The sequence below is a fragment of the Delphinus delphis genome, chromosome 3 (assembly GCF_949987515.2).
Source record: "Delphinus delphis chromosome 3, mDelDel1.2, whole genome shotgun sequence".
NCBI lineage: Eukaryota > Metazoa > Chordata > Mammalia > Artiodactyla > Delphinidae > Delphinus > Delphinus delphis.
Window position 1 is genome coordinate 68,820,546 of NC_082685.1, and position 24,414 is coordinate 68,844,959.

Sequence of the window (24,414 nt, forward strand, 5' to 3'; positions counted from 1 at the left end):
AAACGTTCCAGGAACACAGTTGGCGATTCCTGGGGCCCCTGAGTTACTTCCCTTACCTTAGCCAAATTAGTGGGCCGTCTGGCCGCTCCATGGAGACCCGCCACCAGAGCCTGGCGATACATTTTCAGGCGCTCCCTACCTTCCGGGGCATTGAAATCCCAGTTTGGCCTGACGAGTGGGAAACCAGCATCAATCTCGTTAGGCAGCTGGGTAGGTTGCCCATTGGCGCCTAATACATTTTTTCTGGCTTCCAAAAGAACCCGTTGCCTCTCCTCAGTCGTTAGGAGAGTCTGGAGCAGCTGCTGACAATCATCCCATGTGGGCTGGTGGGAGAAAACAAGAGATTCTATTAAAGCGGTAAGGGCCTGTGGATTTTCGGAAAAAGTTGGGTTATGCATTTTCCAATTATAAAGATCTGCAGAGGAAAAGGGCCAATATTGGAGAGGTCTATTCCCTTGGCCATCGGGGGGGCCATATTCTCTAAGAGGTAGGTCAGTGGAGTCCGGGGAGATAGCCCTCCGGCTCCTAGTGCCCACTGAGGGACCCATTTCTTCTTCCATCATGGATGGTTCCCTTGGTGCCGAGGGCAGTGGAGCTGGGGGTCCTCTAGGTGGTAGGGGATTCGGGGCCGGAGGATAAGGGGGTGGGGAATCCAAAAGAAGCAAATCGGACTGCGGGTCAGGATAAATCGCCTTCGGCAGATCCGGGGCGTCGGGTAGTTTCTCCGTGTTGGGGTTTTTCTTTAAGGCTAATATCTCCGACGCTGCTGATGTATGCGCGGACGTACCTGTTGAGGAAACAAAGGGCCGGACCCACGGAGGTGGGGAGAGAATTAAATCTTCCCAGACCAAGACATATGGTACTTGGTCTGGATGTCCGTGGGGATCTATATTAAATATCTTAGACTTCAGCAGCTTAATCTTGTCTAATAAAAAGGATCCTTCGGGGGGCCATCCTATCTGAAATGTTGGCCATTCAGAGGCACACAAAGTCTGCCACTTTCCTTTCTTTACCTCTACCGAAAAATTATGGGCTCTGGCCCGAACTTCGGTCCAATAGCTTAGGGTAAGGGAAAGAGGAGTCGTCATAGTTTGTCCCATTGTCGTCCGTCAGAGAAGAAGAATAGACCACAATACAGAAACAGTTAAAACTCCACGAAACACATATACGTATGGGCCACCGCGAGCTCGCTTCAAAACCGAAACTTCTTCAGATGGCAGTTACCACCAAGGGAACTGCCGAAACCGAGTGAAGGGGAGACAGAGTTTGCCTCTCCTTCCAGATGAGCCACCAGGGCGTCCCCTAGGGCTCATGGACGCCGGCTATTAGCACGTCTGCCTAGCCAGAGGTCCGATACAGATTCCATAATAAGCCGATTCTTACGGCTTTCCTCCGATAATGGCCCACAAAGAACAAGGGACAAACAGACAATCAAGCTCGAGCTTACCTGGTACCTCCAACTCCCGATGTTCTTGTGGTCCGGGGCGAGTGGAATCCCGGACGAGCCCCCAAATGTTAGACCTGCGCGGTCTCCTAGGAGTTTCGACTCGCCCAGGAAACAACAAGAGTCGGAAGTCGATGCAAAACGCAAGAGGTTTATTGAAGGCCGGTGCACCGAGGTTCCTTGGTCCTCACGCAGGAGGTCGAAGAAGGAACCCCTTTCGGGCGCGAATATGTCAGTTTTATAGGTTCCCACTTCCCCGTATGTAAATTATAGATTTGGTTGTGTTCTCCTGCTGATTGGTCCTGGCTTAGGCTCGGACCAGAGAGGGAACTTATCCCCAGCTGTCTGATTGGTCTTTGACAGACACCTATTTTGTTTATCTCCCTCCTTCTCCCCAGCTGCCTGATTGGTCTTTGACAGACACCTATTTTGTTTATCTCCCTCCTTCTCGGAAGGGGGCCGGACATCCTGGAAGTTCACCCATTGTCTAAGAAGCCCCTATTGTCTGGAGAGTTCTTAATCATTAGCTGGAACAATGTCCCTCGAGTCCCACAATAATTGTTAAAATTAGGTAATGTAAATTTGTTCTTTTTTTTTCCAGAACTGTTTTGGCTATTCTAGATCCTTTGCCCTTCCATTTAAACTTTAGACTCTGCTTGCCAATTCTGGTATCTTGGTTGGAATTGCATTGAATCTACAGTTTAATTTGGACATTGGGGAGACTATCTTAGCCTGATGCCATTGAATGCAGGAATCATATACTGCTAATCAATAACTCTTCTTCTTCTAAATTCTGGGCTCCTAAACCACTAGATAGGTAGTATATACCCTGGGAGAGAATGCAGTGATTAGAGGATGTGAATGGTTGGTCCTTTCTGAGAATAATTTTCCCCATCAAGTAATAAGCCAGCATTTTAGTTGCAGCATCATTTTTTGGTTAGCTTGATTAATATGAGCCTGCCCAGAGCAATAGTTAGTGTCATTCACTCATGCTCTGTTAAATCAGATTCTGAGTTTACAATAATGAAATTTTATGTGATTTCTCCACTTTACTGCTGCCTTGGGGCAAACATGCATTATCAGATCAAATCCCTCCGCCTTCTGGCCAGCTATTGTTGAAGAACAAAGACAGCTAGTATTCATGAAGACTTCCCAAGCACAGGTCATTTGTACTTATGCTGTGACTCCAAAGTCTTTGTTATAACCACCCTATGATGCCTTTGATAAGTCATTTGAAAAGCAGAATTGGCCATTTGCTAACTTCTCCACTTTCCATAGAGAATTGGATCAAGGTGTCCTGAGTTTAGTCAGTACATTTAAATTTCTATAGGGCTTTGCAGTTTTTACATATACTTTCATGTACGATCCATTTAATTCTTTTTCAAGTAGGAAATATGCTTTCATATGATTCATTTAATTCTATCTCTTCGTGCTTTGCCCCATCAAAATTCATCGATGGTGATTTTTCCTGACCTCTTATTGGCAGGCTAAGTGAGTTTTGAAAAAAGAAGGTAGAAGAGAGATGCAATCCCTATTTTCCATATAGGCAGTTGCTGGTGTCTATCATCCCAGAACTGGTTTAGAGAGACAGCCATGAACCTCTCTTCTTAGTGAAGAGAAGGAAGTTAACATTCCTTGAGAGCATTTATGTGTTACTTCTAAAATTTAGTGCATCTGTAAATGCCTTTTCATTTTTTGAATCAAATGGAGGGGAAGAGAATGGAAGGATGTGGTGTTAGGATACGTGTACAAAGAATCTTACTGGCAGCCCAGAAAGTGAGGAGAATTAAATTCTCCATTAAAATGTTTGGGAATTAAAATGAAGGAAATTAGTTCTTCAGTCCTAGGGGTGGATGGAAAACAGTAGCTGGGTTGTTGATAGAGGTTACCAATGCTGGACAGGGTATCCTTGCTTTGTACCACAGAGGTGTGTTTATAGTTTCATTTTTTCGTTGATGTAAATGTATGTGAGCCTGGTAGGATGCTGGGAATTGTGGAGCCATGCAAGGATGAGTCAGAGATGGTCCTTGCCTTAATGGGGAAAAATATAACATTTTCAAATGGAAGCATCATTCAGGTATCTCCAGCACTTAACTACAGTTTCTGATAGGTGCTTGATACATGCCGATTTCAACATGGTTTGTTGAAATCATTTGTGTCATAAGGATGGAACAGATAAAGCTCAAGCATGAATGCAGAGATGGAAGGAAGGGTTTTACAGGTAGAGAGAACAGCAAGGGCAAAGACACTGAGAGGAAAACACAGGCTTTGTATAGAAACATACAATGACTGTCTGGTTGCAGTGTGGAAGGCCACAAGGCAAGTCCACTTGGAATCACTGAGACACCTTATTAATTCAATTGATTTGAGAGTGTGTGTATATTTTTAACTCATGCCTAAATCATGCTGACTGAGATGGTGCTATTTCCCTTATATAGAGTAAGCACAGTTATTGTGGAATTAGATGGAAGATGGGATGGTGGAGGGGTGGGGGTGGGGTGGAAAGAATATTGCAGGAAGAGGTGGGATGAATTGGGAGATTGGGATTGACATATATACACTAATATATATAAAATGGATAGCTAATAAGAACCTGCTGTTAAAAAAAAAAAAAGTAACCCCCCCCCAAAAAAGAAATTGCAGGAAGATAGAAGAAATGGAGAATAAAGGAAATTGATCAAAACTGTCTTTGTTCTTCAAAAGCAAGAATATGCCCAGGCAGGATATTTAAAGGGAAATGCCACAATTTAATATTTTTCATTCTTTAGAAAACTCTAATTTATAATTTAACAAAGTGGCGAAAACAAAAAATCCTCTCTCCTCCACCAAAAACCCTCCTCCTTTGGCTACTCCAGGAAACAGCAGTCACCATCACTTTGGGAACTGGTTAGAAATACCGACTCTCAACTTACCTCAACATAATAAAGGCCATATATGACAAACCCACAGCCAACATCGTTCTCAATGGTGAAAAACTGAAACCATTTCCACTAAGATCAGGAACAAGAAAAAGTTGCCCACTCTCACCACTATTATTCAACATACTTCTGGAAGTTTTAGCCACAGCAATCAGAGAAGAAAAAGAAATGAATCCAAATCAGAAAAGAAGTAAAGCTGTCACTGTTTGCAGATGACATGATACTATACATAGAGAATCCTAAAGATGCTACCAGAAAACTACTAGAGCTAATCAATCAATTTGGTAAAGTAGCAGGATACAAAATTAATGCACAGAAATCTCTTGCATTCCTATACACTAATGATGAAAAATCTGAAAGAGAAATTAAGGAAACTCTCCCATTTACCATTGCAACAAAAAGAATAAAATACCTGGGAATAAACCTACCAAAGGAGACAAAAGACCTGTATGCAGAAAACTATAAGACACTGATGGAAGAAATTAAAGATGATACAAACAGATGTTCTTGGATTGGAAGAATCAATATTGTGAAAATGACTAAAGTACCCAAAGCAATCTACAGATTCAATGCAATCCCTATCAAACTACCAATGGCATTTTTCACAGAGCTAGAACAAAAAAATTTCACAATTTGTTTGGAAACACAAAAGACCCCAAATAGCCAAAGCAATTTTTTTTGTTTTTTGCGGTACGCGGGCCTCTCACTGTTGTAGCCTCTCCCGTTGCGGAGCACAGGCTCTGGACACGCGCAGGCTCAGCAGCCATGACTCACGGGCCTAGCCGCTCCGCGGCATGTGGGATCCTCCTGGACAAGGGCACAAACCCATGTCCCCTGCATCAGCAGGCAGACTCTCAACAACTGCGCCACCAGGGAAGCCCAGCTAAAGCAATCTTGAGGAAGAAAAATGGAGCTGGAGGAATCAGGCTCCCAGACTTCAGACTATACTACAAAGCTACAGTAATCTAGACAGTATGGTACTGGTATGCAAACAGAAATGTAGATCAATGGAACAGGATAGAAAGCCCAGAGGTAAACCCACACACATATGGTCACCTTATTTTTTATAAAGGAGGCAAGAATATACAGTGGAGAAAAGACATCCTCTTCAATAAGTGGTGCTAGGAAAACTGGAAAGCTACATGTAAAAGAATGAAATTAGGGGCTACCCTGGTGGTGCAGTGGTTGAGTATCTGCCTGCCAATGCAGGGGACACGGGTTCGAGCCCTGGTCTGGGAAGATCCCACATGCCACGGAGCAACTAGGCCCGTGAGCCACAACTACTGAGCCTGCGCGTCTGGAGCCTGTGCTCTGCAACAAGAGAGGCTGCGATAGTGAGAGGCCCGCGCACCGTGATGAAGAGTGGCCCCCACTTGCTGCAACTAGGGAAAGCCCTTGCACAGAAACAAAGACCCAACACAGCCAAAAATAAATAATAAAAATAAAAGGAATTCCCTTAAAAAAAAAAAAAATGAAATTAGAACGCTTCCTAACACCATACACAAAAATAAACCCCAAATGGATTAAAGACCTAAATGTAAGTCCAGACACTATAAAACTCTTAGAGGAAAACATAGGCAGAACACTCTATGACATAAATCACAGCAGGGAGGGGGCTTCCCTGGTGGCGCAGTGGTTGAGAGCACTGCGGTGGTTGAGATTCACAGCAGAATCCTTCCTGACCCACCTCCTAGAGAAATTGAAATAAAAATAAACAAATGGGACCTAATGAAACTTAAAAGCTTTTTTTTTTTTTTGGAGAAAATAATTTTTATTATCATTTTTTTCTTTTACAAATACACCGAAGAGTCATGCAATGCTGTCAGCATTGGATGCAATCCTGGGCCACAAGTCTGCACATTCCTTTGCAACTGGTCCTGTGATGGCAGAACCTTTCATCTCGCCTTTATTGTTTACTATGAGCCCTGCGTTATCTTCAAAATAAAGAAACACACCATCTATTCTCTGGTATGACTTTCGTTGTCGAATTACCACTGCAGGATGTACCTTCTTTCTGAGCTCTGGTTTGCCTTTCTTGACTGTGGCCATCACCATGTCACCCACACCAACAGCAGGAAGTCTATTCAGTTGTTCCTTGATCCCCTTCACAGAGATGATATACAGATTTTTGGCTCCTGTGTTGTCAGCACAGTTGATCATGGCTCCAACTGGAAGACCCAAGGAAATCCGGAATTTCGCACCAGAGGACCCACCACGTCCTCACTTCGACATCTTGAACGCCGGAAAGGGACAAAAAGGAAGTAGGTATAAAGGACACTGAGATCTCAACGCCAACGCCCCGCCCAATCTGGTCACGTCGAAACTTAAAAGCTTTTGCACAGCAAAGGAAACCATGAACAAGACGAAAAGACAGCCCTCAGAATGGGAGAAAATATTTGCAAATGAAGCAACTGACAAAGGATTAACCTCCAAAATATATAAGCAACTCATGCAGCTCAATATCAAAAAAATAAACAACCCAATCCAAACATGGGCAGAAGACCTAAATAGACATTTCTCTAAAGAAGATATACAGATTGCCAACAAACACATGAAAGAATGCTCAACATCACTAATCATTAGAGCAATGCAAGTCAAAACTACAATGAGTTATCACCTCACACCAGTCAGAATGGCCATCATCAAAAATTTACAAACAATAAATGCTGGAGAGGGTATGGAAAAAAGGGAAACCTCTTGCACTGTTGGTGCGAATGTAAATTGATACAACCACTATGGAGAACAGTATGGAGGTACCTTCAAAAACTAAAAATAGAACTATCATACGACTCAGCAATCCCACTACTGGGCATATACCCTGAGAAAACCATAATTCAAAAAGAGTCATGTACCATAATGTTCATTGTAGCTCTATTTACAATAGCCAGGACAATGGAAACAACCTAAATGTCCATGGACATGTGAATGGATAAAGAAGATGTGGGGCTTCCCTGGTGGCGCAGTGGTTGAGAGTCCGCCTGCCGATGTAGGAGACACGGGTTCGTGCCCTGGTCCCGGAAGATCTCACATGCCGCGGAGCAGCTGGGCCCGTAAGCCATGGCCACTGAGCCTGCGCGTCTGGAGCCTGTGCTCCGCAACGGGAGAGGCCACAACAGTGGGAAGCCCGCATACCACAAAAAAAAGAAGATGTGGCACATATATACAATGGAATATTACTCATCCATAAAAAGAAATGAAATCGAGTTATTTGTAGTGAGGCGGATGGACCTAGAGTCTGTCATACAGAGTGAAGTAAGTCAGAAAGAGAAAAACAAATACCGTATGCTAACACATATATATGGAATCTAAAAAAAAAAAAAAGGTTCTGAAGAACCTAGGGGCAGGACAGGAATAAAGACACAGACTAGAGAATGGACTTGAGGACACGGGGAGGGGGAAGGGTACGCTGGGACAAAGTGAGAGAGTGGCATGGACATGTATACACTACCAAATGTAAAACAGATAGCTAGTGGGATGCAGCCGCATAGCACAGGGAGATCAGCTCGGTGCATGTATATGTATGTATATGTATGTATATGTATAGCTGATTCCGTTTGTTATAAAGCAGAAACTAACACACTATTGTAAAGCAATTATACTCCAATAAAGATAAAAAAAATACAGCAGGAAAAAAAAAAAAAGAAATACCGACTCTCAGACCCTAGTCTGGACCCACCAGATCAAAATGTTCATTTAACACGATGGCCAGGTGATTACTCGCACATTTCAGTCTGACAAGGCCTGCTCTAACCTACTGTATTGTAGAGCCAATATTTTGCTGAAAAAAAATTCTAGCTGCTGCCGCTGTTCCCAGTCTCTTTCACCAGATGGCAGTAGCCCGTTCACTTCCTCCCAGCCCCACTGTTTCAGGCCGGTGTTAAGCTCCGGGTTACAGCTCCGGGCTCTTGAGGAAGATCCAAATAGGCAGGGGGACGCCGAGGGAGGGGGCGGACCCTGTGGGCGGGACTGGACCTGCCCAATGGGTTCCTCCGGGTGGGGGGCGGGGCCCTATTTCAGCTGCTCCTTGGAACGCAGGCGCAGTGCGCTTCCCTGGTTCAGTATGTGGCGTGTTCCCCGTCTGCTCTGCGTGTACGTTGCAAGGAAGAGCAAGCTCACGGGACCTTTGAACAGGCCTGCCGCCTTCATGTCCACTCTGCTCATCAATCAGCCCCAGTATGCTTGGCTGAAGGAGCTGGGGCTCCGCGAGGACAACGAGGGCGTGTATAATGGAAGCTGGGGAGGCCGGGGAGAGGTATGCGGGTGTCCCGGGCAATCTCTGCGGCCTCACTTCGCCCCGGGAGGCCGGACACGCACTGCCCAGCTCGAGTCCCCACGGACGCTGTCGGCGGTTGTACTGGGTGGGAAGTTTTGAAGTCCACAGTAAAAGTTTCCTCACGTAGAATGTCTTAAAAATACCGTTAGATTTTAGGTCCCGTGTGTTATGGAGAATCGAGTTCATTTTGGAGCTGGTTGGGGTTGAAGTTCCCCCGCATACTTGAAACCGTGCCGGCAGAGTTCGGCACTCTAGTGAGAACTGCCACACGCTTAGCGGTGGAAATTATCGGAATTTTGTGCTTGACTGTGGCTCCTCACATGTGAGGTGCGCCACAGGTACTGTTTTACAGTATAGTTTTGTCTTGTCTTTTCTGAAATCCTTTGGAATGCAAGCTCGGACTTGCTGAAATCCTATCATGTTTTCATTGGGCTCTGAGCTTCCTTGAGGGCTGTGTTTTCAGCGTTTCTCTATTTCCAGAGCCTGACACCGTGCTTGACACCCAGTTAATGTTCAATAAAATGTTTTATAGAGTAGTATGGAAAGGTTAGGTTATTATCACCTAGATTTTTTTGAGAGCTGCATACAAAAGAAGGCTTTTATAAGAAAATGTTATGTAACATTCTGATAGTTTGTTGAATGAACCTGCTTTGTTAGAGGAAACACATCTTTTAGTTATCTGTGACTGTAGGAGATGCAGGCGGTTTTAATTGTTCCCCAAATCCCCCCTCCCCCATTGGTGGTTTCAGCCTGTTTTTCCTGTGGTATCCAATCATTAGATTCATGGATAAATACCCTCTCCTGAAAGCCTTTTTTAAAAGCTACACCTGGGTTCTTTCTTTATAATTGACCTCTCCAGTTTGTGTGGACACAGGCCTTTCCCATGGTTGTCTAGCTTTGGCCATTTCACCCCTTACCAGAGGGTGGGCAGAGTAAGGGAGAGAGGGAATAAGTTAAACTTGTAACTTTGCTCTGTTGTTAATGGAAATAGAGGCAAAATAATGGATTACATTTAGGCTTTTGTTTAAATACCTAGTATTTAGAATGGTGAAGGTGGGTTTTGCAGAAAAGGTTGTTCTGAATGTTCAGGTCAGAAATGAAAGCTCTGTAGAGTCGCTTATTTGTAACAAGTTAATGTAAAGGTTCTGAGTTTGAATATTGTGTCTTAGTCTCTTTTTTCCCCTTTTTTTCTTCCCCCATTTGATCTGCTCCCCCAGTTTGGGATTACATTTTCTATTTATGGTGGTCGTCTTTTTGTTTTAAGGTTATCACCACCTATTGTCCTGCTAACAATGAGCCGATAGCGAGAGTCCGACAGGTAAGTGGGTTTGTTTTTTTTTTTAAATGCAGAATGCCCACTGGGAGTTTGTGCCAGTGATGACGAGCAATACAACTTTTCAAAGTCAAAGAATAATGTTTCTTTTTAATGTAACATTTAAGAATATCTGAGGGAGACTGTCGATGGGGTTGTGTGTGCCCCAGAAAAGGTGAACCCTAGAGAGGACTCGGGAGGGGGTCCATTGAAGGCCATGCTTCTGGATCACCTGGGTACTTTTGTTAGAATGAATGTTTTGACCTCTTAAATCTGGGTTGGAGCCTGAGGTTCTGAATTTCTAATACACGTCAGGTGTTGCTCACAGATGAGGCTCCTGGACCTCGCTTTGAGAAGCAAGGTTTTAAAAAGCACAGATTTTAACTTACTGAATTCCAGCAAGTTTTTGGAAGTGTAGGCTGTGAAAATCATTTTAAACCACAAATCTTAGGGTCAACCAGAGATTTTACAATTCTTTTCCAAAAATCTGTGTTCTTAGAAGATCATCACTGCCCTTTCCTTTACCCTTTGTCTCCCTCCAAATCTTTATTTAGGCCAGCATGGCTGACTATGAAGAAACTGTAAAGAAAGCAAGAGAAGCATGGAGAATCTGGGCAGATGTAAGTATGGAGGCCATGGCACGATTACCTACTGTAATGACGGTGAGATAAGAGACATCTGATGAGCAGGCCAGTGCCCCCTTGCTGAAACAGGAGCTCCTGGGGGCTGCACCTATCTCCTCTGCCTTCAGTAATTTGGTGATTTTAAAGGGAATAGAACTCTACTAATGTAGCATAAATTTGATCTATGAACACTTTACTCTCCAACTGAAGTTACTTGAATTTATAATTAAGCAAAGAGAAAGGAATATCTATCCTAAAAATACCTGTATGCTCCTTCTCCCTGCCAGTTTTTTCGGGTGTGAGGGTATCTTAGCAATAGGTCGACATTCCTGGCTCAAATGGCAGTGGCCCCTCTTACCGGGCCTAGGCTCCAGTTCCTCAACAGTCTGATGAGGCTTTGAGGCCGGTTCTGCCTTCTTTGTCTGTCTCCACCAGGAGTTCTGTGAGCTGGTGTAGGGATTTTGACTGGAGCTGGGCTGGGCCACAGTGAGCCATCACTAGATAAGGGCCTAGGTCTGGAGGAGGGGAGAGTAAAGAACTGGCCTAGTCTGGATCTCTCAGGCCTCCCTCACCTCCCCCACCCTGAATATCCCTTTTGGTCTTCAGCTGAAGGCCCGAAGCAGCAGGAATATCCGGTCGGTTAACCCAGCTCTGCCCCTGGGTATGTTACTTCACCTTAGTGTGCTTTGTCTTGTAAAAAGGGGAGACCAGGTGTGCTTACCTCTTGAGTTATTGTGAGGGTTAAATGAATTAATCATTTAAAGTGCTTGCAGATAGGGGCGAACCTCCGTACCCGTGAGCTTGATTTCTAGAACCATGTGCTGCTGGGTTTGTGACTGCTGAGCCTCAGTGGTTTTTTGTTTTTCTCCTGAATCCGTGATTGCTGTGGGGAGTTGGGGAAGGGCAGACTCTCCAGGAGAGTCCTGGGTTGGTTGCAGGGTTATTGTCAGCCAAGAGACCACCTCTGTGCAAAGCAGGAAGAACATCTCTTTAATTCTGGCTAAGTTATGCTCAGGGTTCCATTATATATAATCAAAAATATCCTTCAACAAAGAAAATACCACTTCCAGAAGTAAGCAGTGTGCTGAGTAAAGTTCGCCTTAGCAGGTTAGAGAATTGTGACCAAAGCTGTGTCAAATTATTTTAAGTCAGCCGGTTCCACCTCTGCGGGCCTCACATCTGCAGATACGGAGTGCTGACTGTTCTCAGCCACTCTATGTAAGGGATTTGAGCATCCACAAGTTTTGGAATCCGTGGGAGTCCTGGAACCAATCTCCTGTGGATACTGAAGGACAATTGTACTTTTTTTTTTTTTAATAGACTTTATATTTTAGAGCAGTTTTAGGGTGAAACTATAGGGGAGGAAAATTTTTTATTCTCTGTTAGGTTCTTTGGCTGTTCTAATAATTAAATCAGCATACAGCAGATTGACAGGAGAAAAACAAATTTTAATTTTGTGTGAGGGGGAGACACAAAGATATGAGACCCAAAGGCAGTCAGGCAGTTGAGGCTTATATACCATCCTGATCTAAGGAAAGGGGTGGGGGCCCTGGGGCTTCAAAGAAGAGGAGGACAAATCTCAGGAACGTGAGAAGAGCAAGTGTTTGGTAACAAATGTTTTCCCTCATGCAGATAAGTCAGATATAAAAAGTTACCTCTGGCGATGGCTCCTGGTATAGGTCCGCTTTCTAAGTTCTTGTAGGCGGTTAAGGAGGTGTTGGAAATCTTTTCCGAGTCTACTGTGCTTTGACTGCCTTTAGCTCAAAATAATGCCAAAGAACATGCCAGACGGGCCCATTGTGGGGTGGCTTGAACCCCTTCAACGGAAGGATGATCAGTAAGTGTAGAGTTCCTTACTCTCCATCACTTCTGCAAGTTTCCTGTATTAATACCCTGCATTAGTGTGGTACGTGTTAATTGGTGAGCCAATATGGACACATTAGTATTAACAAGTCCATAATTCACATTAGGATTCACTCTTTGCATGTACTATTTTGAATGCTAGTGAAACTTTTGACCAGAAACTTCCATTATATGTGTGTCTTTACCCACAGTAAATACAATCTTGTTTGAAAAAAGATTTGTGTGAATTCAGGGTCTTTTCTTTCCCTGAACTGGCTTTTAGGTTAGTCTTGGCTTTGCCCGAGGGGGTGGCAGCTGGCATTGTGATTCTTTCTTTAAAATCGTGCTGTACTTTGTTGTTGTTGCTACTTTTTGAATTCAGGTTCTTACTTGGTGCCTGCCCTTTACTCAACAGGGCCAGCCTCTGCACCTAACATTCTTAACTATTTCTGCTTTTACTTGTTAGACCTCTCAGTAGAGTCGGGGTGCAAAGTGGGAACAGGTGGCTTTCCTGGGTGATGGTAAAATCAGTTGGGAATCCCACTTGTTAGAATTTGAGTTAAGCAATTGAGTCCAAAGTTTAGGGAAGAAGCAGAGCCTTTCCTAACTGTGCCTCTGGACTCCTGCCAGCAGGGCTGCTGGTTCTCAAACAAGAACAGACCAAAGCTTGATCCCCTCCTGGTATATACAATTTTCCTCTTGGATGCTCACTCATGTGGGGCTACTTCTGCTTGGTCCTGACCTTTCTGGATGGCCTTGCCTGTGAGGACAAACCACGGTTTCGTTTAGTTCATTTGTGTTAAACCTGGAATTTTTCAAAGGGAACTTTGTCTCCTTTTTCCTTAAAAAAAAAAAAAAAGTATGAAAATATGAAAAAGTAGTTATAAAAACATTTCTTTCTCTTAACTAAAACTAACTACAGGGAACCTGGTTGGGACTTCTCACTCTTGCTTTCTTTCATGAGCTGTTTAGTCTGAATGCCACCTGTTTCTGCCTCTCTCCATCCGCTGTGTGTGTCATCATTTTCTCCATTTCTGGTGAGGAGGTGCCAGAGATGACAGGAACTGTGAATGGGGCTCCTCTAGCTGAATAAAAGGATACCAGATACTTGGTAACTCTTTAACATGGGTGGGTGTCTTTGTAGTACTTCCCCAGGGGCTCAGCTGGTACTTCCTCAGTGGTCATAGTTGTCTCCTATGGCTGCCTTTGACGCTCATTCTAAATCTAACTTCACGGTGAGGTGTGTAGGGACAAGGGCTCTCGCTTGCCATCTCAAGAGGGTCTGAGGTTATTGATGCCCCGTCACGCTGGGACTGATCAAGCCCACACGGGGAATATGGCTGTATTCCTGGTTTCCCACTCCCGCCTCACATCCCTCACCTCACACCTAATCCTGCCTTTCTTCTCATCTCTTGCTGCTCCTACTAATCATCTTGGAAGCTGGAGGAAAAAGAAAAAAAAAAAAGCCAGGTTTGAGTGGTCTGGGATGGAATGTAGTTTAAAGCGTGGGTGGTGGTTCTAATATGTAGCCAGGGTTGAGACTTGATCAATTACCAAGCCTTAAACACTTGGAATTCTATTTCTCTCTATTGCTATTTTTGTGGTCCAGACAGCCACCATCTCTTGTCTGGCCTCATTTCCTGCCTGAGTCTTTTCTCCCTCCAATCCATTTTCTATACCACATTTAGAGTGGTATTTTAAAAAGCACTGTGATTTTTCTCCCCACCATATAAAACCCTCTAGTGATTTCCCCACTGCTCTTTGGATCCTTTACATAGTCCTTGGCAGTGTGGCCCCTACATTCCTCTCCTACCTCTTTGAAGTCTTTATAGTTTTCCAGAATCACCGTGTTCTCTTGTCTTTTAGCCTTTGCGTATGTTATGCTCCCTGTCCCCCATACTTTCTCTGCCTCTTCAGCTGGTGAACACCAGTCATGCTTTAGGTCTTAGGTCTCAACTCTAAACTTATTCTTTTTTTTTTTTTTGCGGTACACGGGCCTCTCACTGTTGTGGCCTCTCCTGTTGCGGAGCACAGGCTCTGGATGCGCAGGTCCAGCGGCCATGGCTCACGGGCCCAGCCGCTCCGCGGCATGTGGGATCTTCCCGGACCAGGGCATGAACCCGCGTCCCCTGCATCGGCAGGCAGACTCTCAACCACTGCGCCACCAGGGAAGCCCTCTAAACTTCTTTAAAAAGCCTCCTTCCTCCCCACCTCCTTGCCCGCAAGTAATGCTAGGCTAACACTCATAGGTGGTCCAGTTGTGCAGTCTAGCTCCATCACGGTGCTTACCACATGAAATTGTAATCTCCTGTTTTGTTTCTACCACCCTCACTCGACCATTGGCTCTAGGGGGCATGAATCGTAGCTGACTTGTTTCCCTAGTATCCCGGGGGTTAGCACAATATCTGGCACATAGAACGTGTGCAGTAAGTGGTGGTCGAAAGACTGATAGAATAGATGTGCTTAGAATAGCTATGTGTACTGAGTTGGCCATTCTGAGTTGAAATTAACCAATTTGCTAAGTTTATAAATGTGTGGGCTAAATTCGATCAAAACATTATTAAACCCATTCCATGCCTTAGAAAATACAAAGGATCTGTGCTACTTCATTTAATGTTATAATTTTTGTTTACTGTTTCTGAAAGTGTGCAGGTATCGTAAAAATGGCAAATATCCGCATACAAAATGTGGAGAATGAAAGTCTCTTATGATTCCATTTCCCAGAAATTACAACTGTTAATATCTTTTATATTCCTCAAACTTAATGCATATGGTAAGTAAACTTTTGCTTATCTTGCTATTTTTATGGCTTTTAAAAGTTTTTCCTTATAAATCTATTCTTCTTAGAGAGTGTCAAGCATTCCATTTTATGGCTATTCCATAATAAACCAATCGTATGCCGATGGACATTTAGCTGGTTTCTGTTTTCTCTACTGGAAACAGCACTGCAGTAAATGCTGTTGTACCTCTACTTTTGCACACTTATGTATATACTCAATTGCCAGAAGTAGAACTGCCTATTCAAAGCAGGGGACATTTTAAATGTTAATAGAATACCAAGCTACCCTTGAGAAAAGTTATACTAAGACATATGGAGTACATCTGGGAAGGAGAGAGAGTGAAGAAGAGCCCTGAGCTCATGGTCAAGCTCTGGGAGGCCTCTCTGTGAGGAGGGCATGGGGGGACTGGCAGCAGCCTGGGGGGATGGGAATGGTCCTGTTAGTTGCCTTTCAAGGGAGAGTTGGAATAAATCAGGAAGAGCTGGAAGGGAGAGAAGGGGTGACATCGTAGGTGGCGAAAGTATGTCTCCATTCATGCATCACATCTCAAACTTAATATGGCCCAACCTGTACTCCACCTCCAAAAGAAAATCCTGATGCTTCTTCTGAGTTATCTTCATCCCTGTAATTCTACTTCCATCTACCTAGCTATTCAAGCCAGAGACCTGGGAGTCATCCTTAGTGCTTTCATTTCCCATACCTGTTCCATTAGTGCGTTCTGTCCATTCTACTTCCAAAATAGATTCTGAATCCACTTTTTGTCTCCCTTGCTTCTATCTTAAGGCTCAGTCACCAGTATTTTTTGCCTAGGCTAGTAGAACATGTTCTTAGTTGGTCTCCCTGCTTCTACTCTTTTCCCCTCCAACTTATTCTACACCCATCAAGGCACTGATCTTAGAAAAGTTCAAGCGAATCATCTTATTCTGCCTCTTAAAAACCATTAAAGACTTCCCATTGCACCTGGAGTAAAATTCAGACTCCTTAAAGCTCCTTCTAGCTGTAGGCGTAGTGTCCTCCTCAGTCAGCCCCTCATATATGATAGGCTTTTATTTTCCATGGGTCTCTTACACGTTTTTCTTTTCCTTGGGAAGAATATTCCTATGGTTGACTTTTCCCAACCTTAGGTTTCAGCTTAAGTCTCACCTTGGAGATTTGGGTTGACAGCCTTTTAGGTAAAGTAATGTACCCGTTTATCCTCCAAGCCTGCTGTTTTCTCTGTCTTAGAACCCTCTTTATTTCCTTGGTCTTTATAGCCCTTGTGGCACTTCGTATTTATTTGTTGCCTCCCCCCGCCTGTTATTAGTACCATGACTGCTGCTAGATAATAATTATTAGCTCCATGAGTGCCTCACTTATTTTAGCCCCGGTGCCTAGTACTGCTGTTGTCACATAGTATGTAGGTGCTTAGAAGTATTTGGTGAGTGAGTGGTACTATTTGAATGGATTATGGAATACCAGCTTTGTAAGTAAGCTGAATTCAGGGTCTGGGCATGCAGTCAGTTTGACCCATATGAAAATACTTCTGGGAATCATAAAGGGTTACAGGTATGTAAGGCATTCTGAGCTTTCTGGAGCCATCCCCAAAAGTTGTGTTCAATCTGAATTTCTCTATGTACTTAGCACAGTCCTTGCCTCACCAAGAACGTATCATCTGGATGTTTTTTTGGTCTGTGGTATGGGTTTTGGGGCCTGCCATGTCACAGTCTTGATGGGATCAAAACAGTTGTCTTTGATGTGCTTGTACTTTGTTCTCTTATTGCACATTTATCTAATACTTACTGTGTTATAGACACAAGCTTACACTTTGAATCAGACACTAAAATTCCACTGTTTTTTTAGATTCCTGCTCCAAAGCGAGGAGAAGTAGTGAGACAGATTGGTGATGCCTTGCGGGAGAAGATCCAAGTACTAGGAAGCTTGGTAAAGTATTTTTGTAGTAAATATACAATCCTTCGAGTGAGGAATAAGGCTATCTTGTCCTCCTGTGTATAGGATTGTGATTTTTTTTTTTTTTTTTTTTTAGATTGTGATTTTTAAGAAGAGTAATTTATATATTTCAAAAATCTTTTCTTTAGAGGGAAGATTAACAAAATGGACAGGAAAAAGTGAAGACAATTCTTGGGTTTTAAAATTCTTCAGAAAAATAAGAACACACTTGATGAAGTTTATGAGCATCACAAAACAAACAAAATATGTTTTGATTTCCCCACCATAGATTTAATCTTTAAAGTATGAATTCCCTTGGAAAAATACGGCTTGGTCTTTTGTATTTTTAGGTGTCTTTGGAGATGGGGAAGATCTTAGTGGAAGGTGTGGGAGAAGTTCAAGAGTACGTGGATATTTGTGATTATGCTGTTGGCTTATCTCGGATGATTGGGGGACCCATCCTGCCTTCTGAAAGTAAGCAATGAAGTCAGTTCAGCTAAGAGATTTTTTATTTTATTTTATTTATTTTTAAGAGTTTCATACTCTAATACAGAGAGCTCCAAAAATTTCTCTGGCTGTGAACAGTTTGCAAAAAAGGAATTTCAGGTAATACATAGATATGATAATAACTTTAATCTCTTTACTAAGAAAGGCAAATTAAAACAGATGAAGACATCAGATTAAAATGCTTAAACTTTAAAAAAAATTTTTTTAAATTGGCAAGTCCATGGGTGAGACAGACACTCTTTTATGGGGACTTTTGGCAATGTGGATCACCAGTCTGTCTGGGGAACAATTTGGAAAAATATCTCTCCAAAGAGCCTTAAATACTTAATACCAGTTTCCAGAATCTAATTGAAGTAAATAATCTGAAATGTGACTGAGGTTCATGTGTGAAGATGTTCATTGTCCTATTCATAGGAAACATTAGAAATGGCCTACATGTCAAATCATATGACAAAAGTTGAGTAAATAATTTTGGTAGTCTATTAGCAGGCATTAAAAAAATCATGAAGTTTGCTTTCCCCAACCCCAAATTTTATAGGAAAGTTGTATTTACTTATTTTTGAATTATTTTTATTTTTTTTGAAGAGGTAATATATTCATATCACAAAATTAAAAAGGAATAAAAGGGTAAAGGATGAAAAGTTTTTGTCCTCTCCACGGGATACTCCATAGTATTTCCATGGAAGTATCGAATGTTTCTGGTTTCTTGTGTATCTTTTTAGAGCTTTTATTCACGTGCAGGCAAATACATGTCTTTTAGGAACATAAACGTTAGCAAACTGTATGTTCTGTTCTCTACTTTTTTTTGTTTTTTTGGTTTTTTTTTACTTTTTTACTACTTAATGTGTCTTAGAAATTGTTTCATATTATTCCAATAAGGTACTTCCTTCATCTTTTTTTTATGATTGTCTGTTTGTTGTAAGGATGGCCAGTTCCTAAAAGATGGATATTTAGGGTATTTTCAGTCTTTGGTTGTTAAACTGTGCTGCGGGGACCAACCTTGTACTTAATGATGAGAACAAGGAAAAGTACCAGGGTGGAAGTCTGCCAAAGTAGTCACGGCAGAATTATTGATGGTTGTTATTGTCTTCTTTATATTTTTCTATATTTTCCAAAGTTTCCACAATGGGAATTGTGTTACATTTATAATCAGGAAAAGAAATTTTTTAAAAAATCGTGTTTTCCTGGGCTTCCCTGGTGGTGTAGTGGTTGAGAGTCCGCCTGCCGATGCAGGGGACACGGGATCATGCCCCGGTCCGGGAAGGTCCCACATGCGGCGGAGTGACTGGGCCTGTGAGCCACGGCCGCTGAGCCTGTGTGTCCGGAGGCTGTGATCCGCAATGGGAGAGGCCAAAACGGTGAGAGGCCTGCGTACTGGGGGAAAAAAAAAAAAATCGTATTTTCCTATATTTTCTTAGAATATCGGGCAAATTCCCTGCTTGTAGGAAGTTAGGGGATTCTTTTCAAATGTACAGTTACTGTCTTTAATTAGATACATAATAGCGATTGCCTTTAGCCATTAGTAACTGTGTTAACTTCAGCACTGCTGGAGGGCACAGTGTGAAGGAGAGAGATGGGTGGAGAGGGAACCTTGGGTAGGGACTTTTCATGGAGTTTGGACTTTACCCTGAGGGCAGCTGCAGTACTGATCCAGACACCTAAGTGTGGCAAGCTACGGAGGGCTGTTATAAGAGCTCCCCTGGCCTGCTTGAGGGGAGGATAAAGACGGGAGGGGCAGAGAAGAGGAGGCAGGCCCTGCAGGAAGAGGCCCTGTGAGGCTGTACCAGCACATCATCTCCAGGGAGATTAGGGTTCCTAGACTAAGGAAGGGCCTGGGAATGAGGTGCAGCAAGTGGTGGGTTCCCTGTTTTTGCTAGCAGCGTGAGCATGGCCAGAAAGGTGGATGGCTGGGAGCGTGACCTTCCTAGTGCTTTTAACCAGGTTTTGTGAACCTTCATGCTCCTTGCTCTGCTTCTTCACTGCTCCAGCTGCCTTTGATTAAAATAAGGCCCTTGTGGGATTATGGTGTCTTTAAAGTTTGTCTATAAAATGCAAATGGTTCAATTTGTATTTTCAGTTTTCCTGTATGTATGTAAAGCTTTATTTGTGCACTTCATTCGTTCAGCATTTTTATAATTATTATAACTTTTTTCCCTGTACATGAGCCACTTTGTTTTGAATTTAGAGAGGTTAGCTGAGGGCTTCATCGGAACATCAAGAACACGGCCCTGAGAGTCATGACTCCTGTGTTGTGGTCATGCCCTGCCCTTGGCAATCACATCACCTAGGACGCGTCTCATCTACTCTCTGAAGTTTCCTTGTCTCCCAGATGGGACTGAAACTGCCCTGATCTACACCGAGTTCGTATGAGCAGAGGCGTAATGGATATCCTCATGGTTTATAAGATAATGTGGTAGTAATAACAGCTTTTGTTGTATGCTCATTAATGTACCAACATCCCACAGCTGTGTAAAGTGATCCGCTGCACGGCATCTGGAGTCGCCACCTGGTGTGGTGCACCTTTGTTCTGAAAATGAAAGATTGCAGACTTTGTTCTTATTACCTTGACAGGCATGAAATTAACATGCTTAAGCATGTTGCATGCTTTCCCTCTCCTCAGGACCTGGCCATGCGCTCATTGAACAGTGGAATCCTGTAGGCCTGGTTGGAATCATAACTGCGTTCAACTTCCCTGTGGCGGTGTATGGCTGGAACAACGCCATCGCCATGATCTGTGGGAATGCCTGCCTTTGGTAAGAACGGCTCATTTTCTTATCCAGTAGTTAGATAGTAAAATTAGCTATTTTCAAGTACTACTGAAAGTATTGCAAATGTATTGAAATGTTTTCTACTACTCTTTCAAGTAACATAGCTAAGTCACACCTGGTAGTTGTGAAATGCTGATTTTTAATTATTACAAATTTTACCATTGGTAAAATTTATTTTTTTTGACCTCCTTTTTTTTGACACAGCCTTGTCCCCTGTTCCTTCCAGTTATTTCCACCCCAAGCAGGTGTACTGTAATTCAATTCTGACACTATCTGTACTCAGTGTCAGGCTCCACCTGTTTAAGGACTCAGTCTTCCACAATACTGCCCCTACTTAAGATGCAAGCTGCAGATGTTCCCAGTCCCCGGGACATCTGTAGTTCTGACCAGCCATCTACAAATCTGGAGGTTCCTGTGAACCATTGGTTTCAGTAATACATTAGAATGGCCTACAAAACTCAAGAGAGCGCAATATTTAATGATTGCAGTTTTATTTTAAAGGATACATATAGGGCATGGTCTAGAAGGGTCCTAGACTCAGAGCTTCCCTGCTCTCTCCCTGTGACAGACGCCCCCAAGTCTGTCCCGCTAATATGTACTGATCTTAGTGTTGTTTTCAGTTGAAGGTATTCAAAGACTATGAAAGCAAGGGCATAGTTGGGAGGATTAATGATCTGGCACCATGTTACCAAAGGCTAGTTGTATAGTCTTCCTCAGCCCTCTGAGCCTTCCAATGGAAGTTCATGTTGATTGATTTTCTGTTTTACTCAGTTTCCTTAATTGGCAGAGGTTAATGTAACAGTTCCTGTGATCAGTGCAGCAGGCAGGTCCAGAATTGCTTGGTGCCATTTTTCTATTTATAAAAGTTTTATAGTTCTTTAGGTCCCAGAGGCACCAAGCTGAAGGATAGATTTCTCTTTTAGTTACTAGGCTTAGTTGCTTAATTGGAGAGAACTTTTTCTCACAAAGACTTCTGCTTGAAAATAAAAGGTATTTATGATTTCCACCAAATTAAACTGCCTTTTTTTTGTTTTGTTTTTTTACCCTTATAAGGAAAGGAGCTCCAACAACTTCCCTCATTAGTGTAGCTGTCACAAAGTAAGTATGTATGACTGTATTCTTTCTGGGTATGGAAGAATCTTAAAAGGGTGATTGATAGGCACTGAATTTTTAATATGACATGAAAGTGTCATATTTATTTTAGCATGGAGTTTGGATAAACTCTTTCTTCTTTGGTTGTAATAACATTTTTGTATCGTTAGGCGGTTTACAGAGCTTTTTCAGAGCCATACATTTAAGTCTTGGGAAACATGCCAGATACTGATATAAATGTTGAACTTGAACTCTTTTTTTTTTTTTTTTTTTTTGCGGTACATGGGCCTCTCACTGTTGTGGCCTCTCCCGCTACGGAGCACAGGCTCCGGATGCACAGGCCCAGCGTCCATGGCTCACGGGCCCAGCCGCTCTGCGGCATGTGGGATCTTCCCGGACCGGGGCACGAACCCGTGTCCCCTGCATCGGCAGGCGGACTCTCAACCACTGCGCCACCAGGGAAGCCTGAACTTGAACTCTTAAAACATTTTTTTTTTGTCACTTGCAAAATAAAAACAAATCCAGTAGAGAGGAAATAGCCTTGCAATTTAGGGGCTTTATGCTACAACTATTCAGCATGTTAATGGTCTTGATTTCTACTCACCTGATACTTTTACTGCTTTTGTTTAATAGACAGTTAGCAAAGCAGAAAGAAAGGGTTATTATATTATTCCACTGATTCTTCTTTCGGTTAAAAAAATTACTGTTTTATTTATTCCTATTTGGAAACATGACAACTCTGATTAGGTCATGAAATCAGTGTTACTAATTTATCATTCCAGAATTTAGAGAATGTATAGAAGAGAGTGCCTTCCCATGTAGGGTGACGGTGGGCCCTTGATGTTCCATCGTTTGTGTGGTCTACATTCTCTGATTTAAAGAATTGCTGGTAGAGAGTTTGTGATGGATTCTATACATAAGAGGGTCCTTAATGTTGGAAGGTCATTTTAGGAACACTGGCTTAGGAAGTGAAAAGTCGGCTAAAAAAAGAGTAGCGTGTATTAAGTGTTTACTTGAAAGGAATATGTGATATTGAGAAAACAATATCTTTCAAGGCAATGTTGTTCAAATTAAATATTAAGAACACTGACATACAAAGCACATAAAAATGATGAGATTCCCCAGGCAATTTTTAAAAATAATGCTTGGGCTTCCCTGGTGGCGCAGTGGTTGAGAGTCCGCCTGCCAGTGCAGGGGACACGGGTTCGTGCCCCGGTCCAGGAAGATCCCACATGCCGCGGAGCGGCTGGGCCCGTGAGCCATGGCCGCTGAGCCTGCACGTCCAGAGCCTGTGCTCCGCAATGGGAGAGGCCACAACAGTGAGAGGCCCGCGTACCGCAAAAAAAAAAAAAAAAAAATTAATGTAGACATAGTGAACTGACTTGCCAATTGTTATTAGTAGCTGGTTAAATTATTATTAATTTTGATATTCGTTCTAAGTTATTTTTGCCTTGTGCTTTTAAATATTTGCTTTATTAAACCTTTGAAGGGTTTGAGGTGTTCATAGGAACATGGATGATTTTTTTTAGGTAATTGAGAATATTATCTGATTTTGTAATGTAAGACAATAAGTAAAATGATGCTAAATTGTGCTGGAATTAACCAAGGGTGCTGCAACGTCCACTGGGAATTTTTTAAAATTCAGCTAATATTCAGACTCATAAAATGACCACATATTGTACCTCTATATGTTCACAAGGATATAGGACAGGAACATAGTTTGCTAGGAGGATAGCATCAGGTATTCCTCTTGATTCAGTGTCTTTGTAGCAGTTTATTCAGGGCAAAGGAGATGAGATCTATACTGGACAGGTGTGGAGGTTGCCCTGGCTTAAAAGCCTAATGCCCCACAGGAGCTAAAATGTCTTGTAACAATTCTATCCACGTGGCTTTCAACCACCCACCAGGGACATACAGTTATAGGAGTCACTGCGCTCAGAGAAGGGCAAAAGCATGAGGTTTCCAGTTGTAGTTCTCAGGTCGTTATTCCAGTTTAGATTGAGTTGACCAGTCAGGGGTCATCTTTACCATGAGCCATATTGTCTAGGTAGCATTGTTGATACTCTGGCATTTATCAGGTAACTTGAGGAGCAAAACTAAAGAGTTAACCCAAGGTCAGATTCTCATGCATTAGAGGAATAGGTTTTGGTTAACCTTTACCCACAGGCCAAAGCAAAATACCTGCCCTTCAGGAGCAGTCAGCTACTTGTACAGATAGTAGATACACCCTGAGTCCCTGGAGAGAATTGTACAGCCTGACACCTGCTCTCAGACATGACAACTGCAGTATGTGGTCCTTGATTGGGTGGAGGAAAGAAAACTGCTGTAAAGGACATTTTTGGGGACAATTGGAGAATTTACTTAGGTATGACAATGGTATCTTTTTTATGGAAGTGGGTACAGAATTTGGATCCTTTTGAAATTTAAGTTAAGCAAATTAGGAAGTAGCCAGTAGCTTGGGATGATTGATCGAAAGAACTTTTGCTCTATTTAGGCCCATGCTCCTCAGGAAGCTCAAAATCAATGAAAGAACCCTGTTCCAGAGAAATCAGAATTACTGGAGCCATTTTTTACAACTTAAAATTAGATTTAAGTAGCATTAGATTTAAGTAGCATTGAACTGTGTTTCTCATTTTGACTCTAACAACCTAAGTTGTAAGCAGACTAATTGAGAAAAAGCTGTGCTTGTCCACCTTACTTTAGCCTGGAGGGCACAATTTCCTGACTAAGAGGTTGGCGCGAAGCCAGTGGAAACTAGTCTCTGGGGTTCTGCAGGCAGGTCCAGTGCCTTCTGCTCTGTCTTCTCAGCATACTGTCTAGATTTGGCGAACCTCTTTCACTTTTCACCCTTTACCACTTATTTGGCTGGCTCTGCTTGGGAGAGATGCGTCAAAACCTCTCATTTGCTAATGGGAGCTATCTTTCATTT

The 24,414-nt window shown here is 42.8% G+C and overlaps 1 protein-coding gene and 1 pseudogene across 1 annotated transcript in view; one reads left to right on the top strand and one right to left on the bottom strand.

The window, feature by feature from the left end:
• Positions 1–6,171: 6,171 nt before the first annotated feature.
• On the bottom strand, positions 6,172–6,522 carry LOC132422121 (large ribosomal subunit protein uL14 pseudogene; annotated as a pseudogene).
• Positions 6,523–8,402: 1,880 nt separating this feature from the next.
• Positions 8,403–24,414, top strand: part of ALDH7A1 (aldehyde dehydrogenase 7 family member A1) — a 37,809-nt gene continuing 21,797 nt past the window's right edge. The window contains exons 1-7 of the mRNA XM_060008931.1: positions 8,403–8,614; positions 9,900–9,953; positions 10,502–10,567; positions 17,032–17,112; positions 17,469–17,592; positions 20,246–20,378; positions 21,447–21,491. Of these exons, the coding sequence (XP_059864914.1) occupies positions 8,423–8,614; positions 9,900–9,953; positions 10,502–10,567; positions 17,032–17,112; positions 17,469–17,592; positions 20,246–20,378; positions 21,447–21,491 (695 nt within the window). The 5' untranslated portion in view covers positions 8,403–8,422. The remainder of the gene's footprint in view (positions 8,615–9,899; positions 9,954–10,501; positions 10,568–17,031; positions 17,113–17,468; positions 17,593–20,245; positions 20,379–21,446; positions 21,492–24,414) is intronic.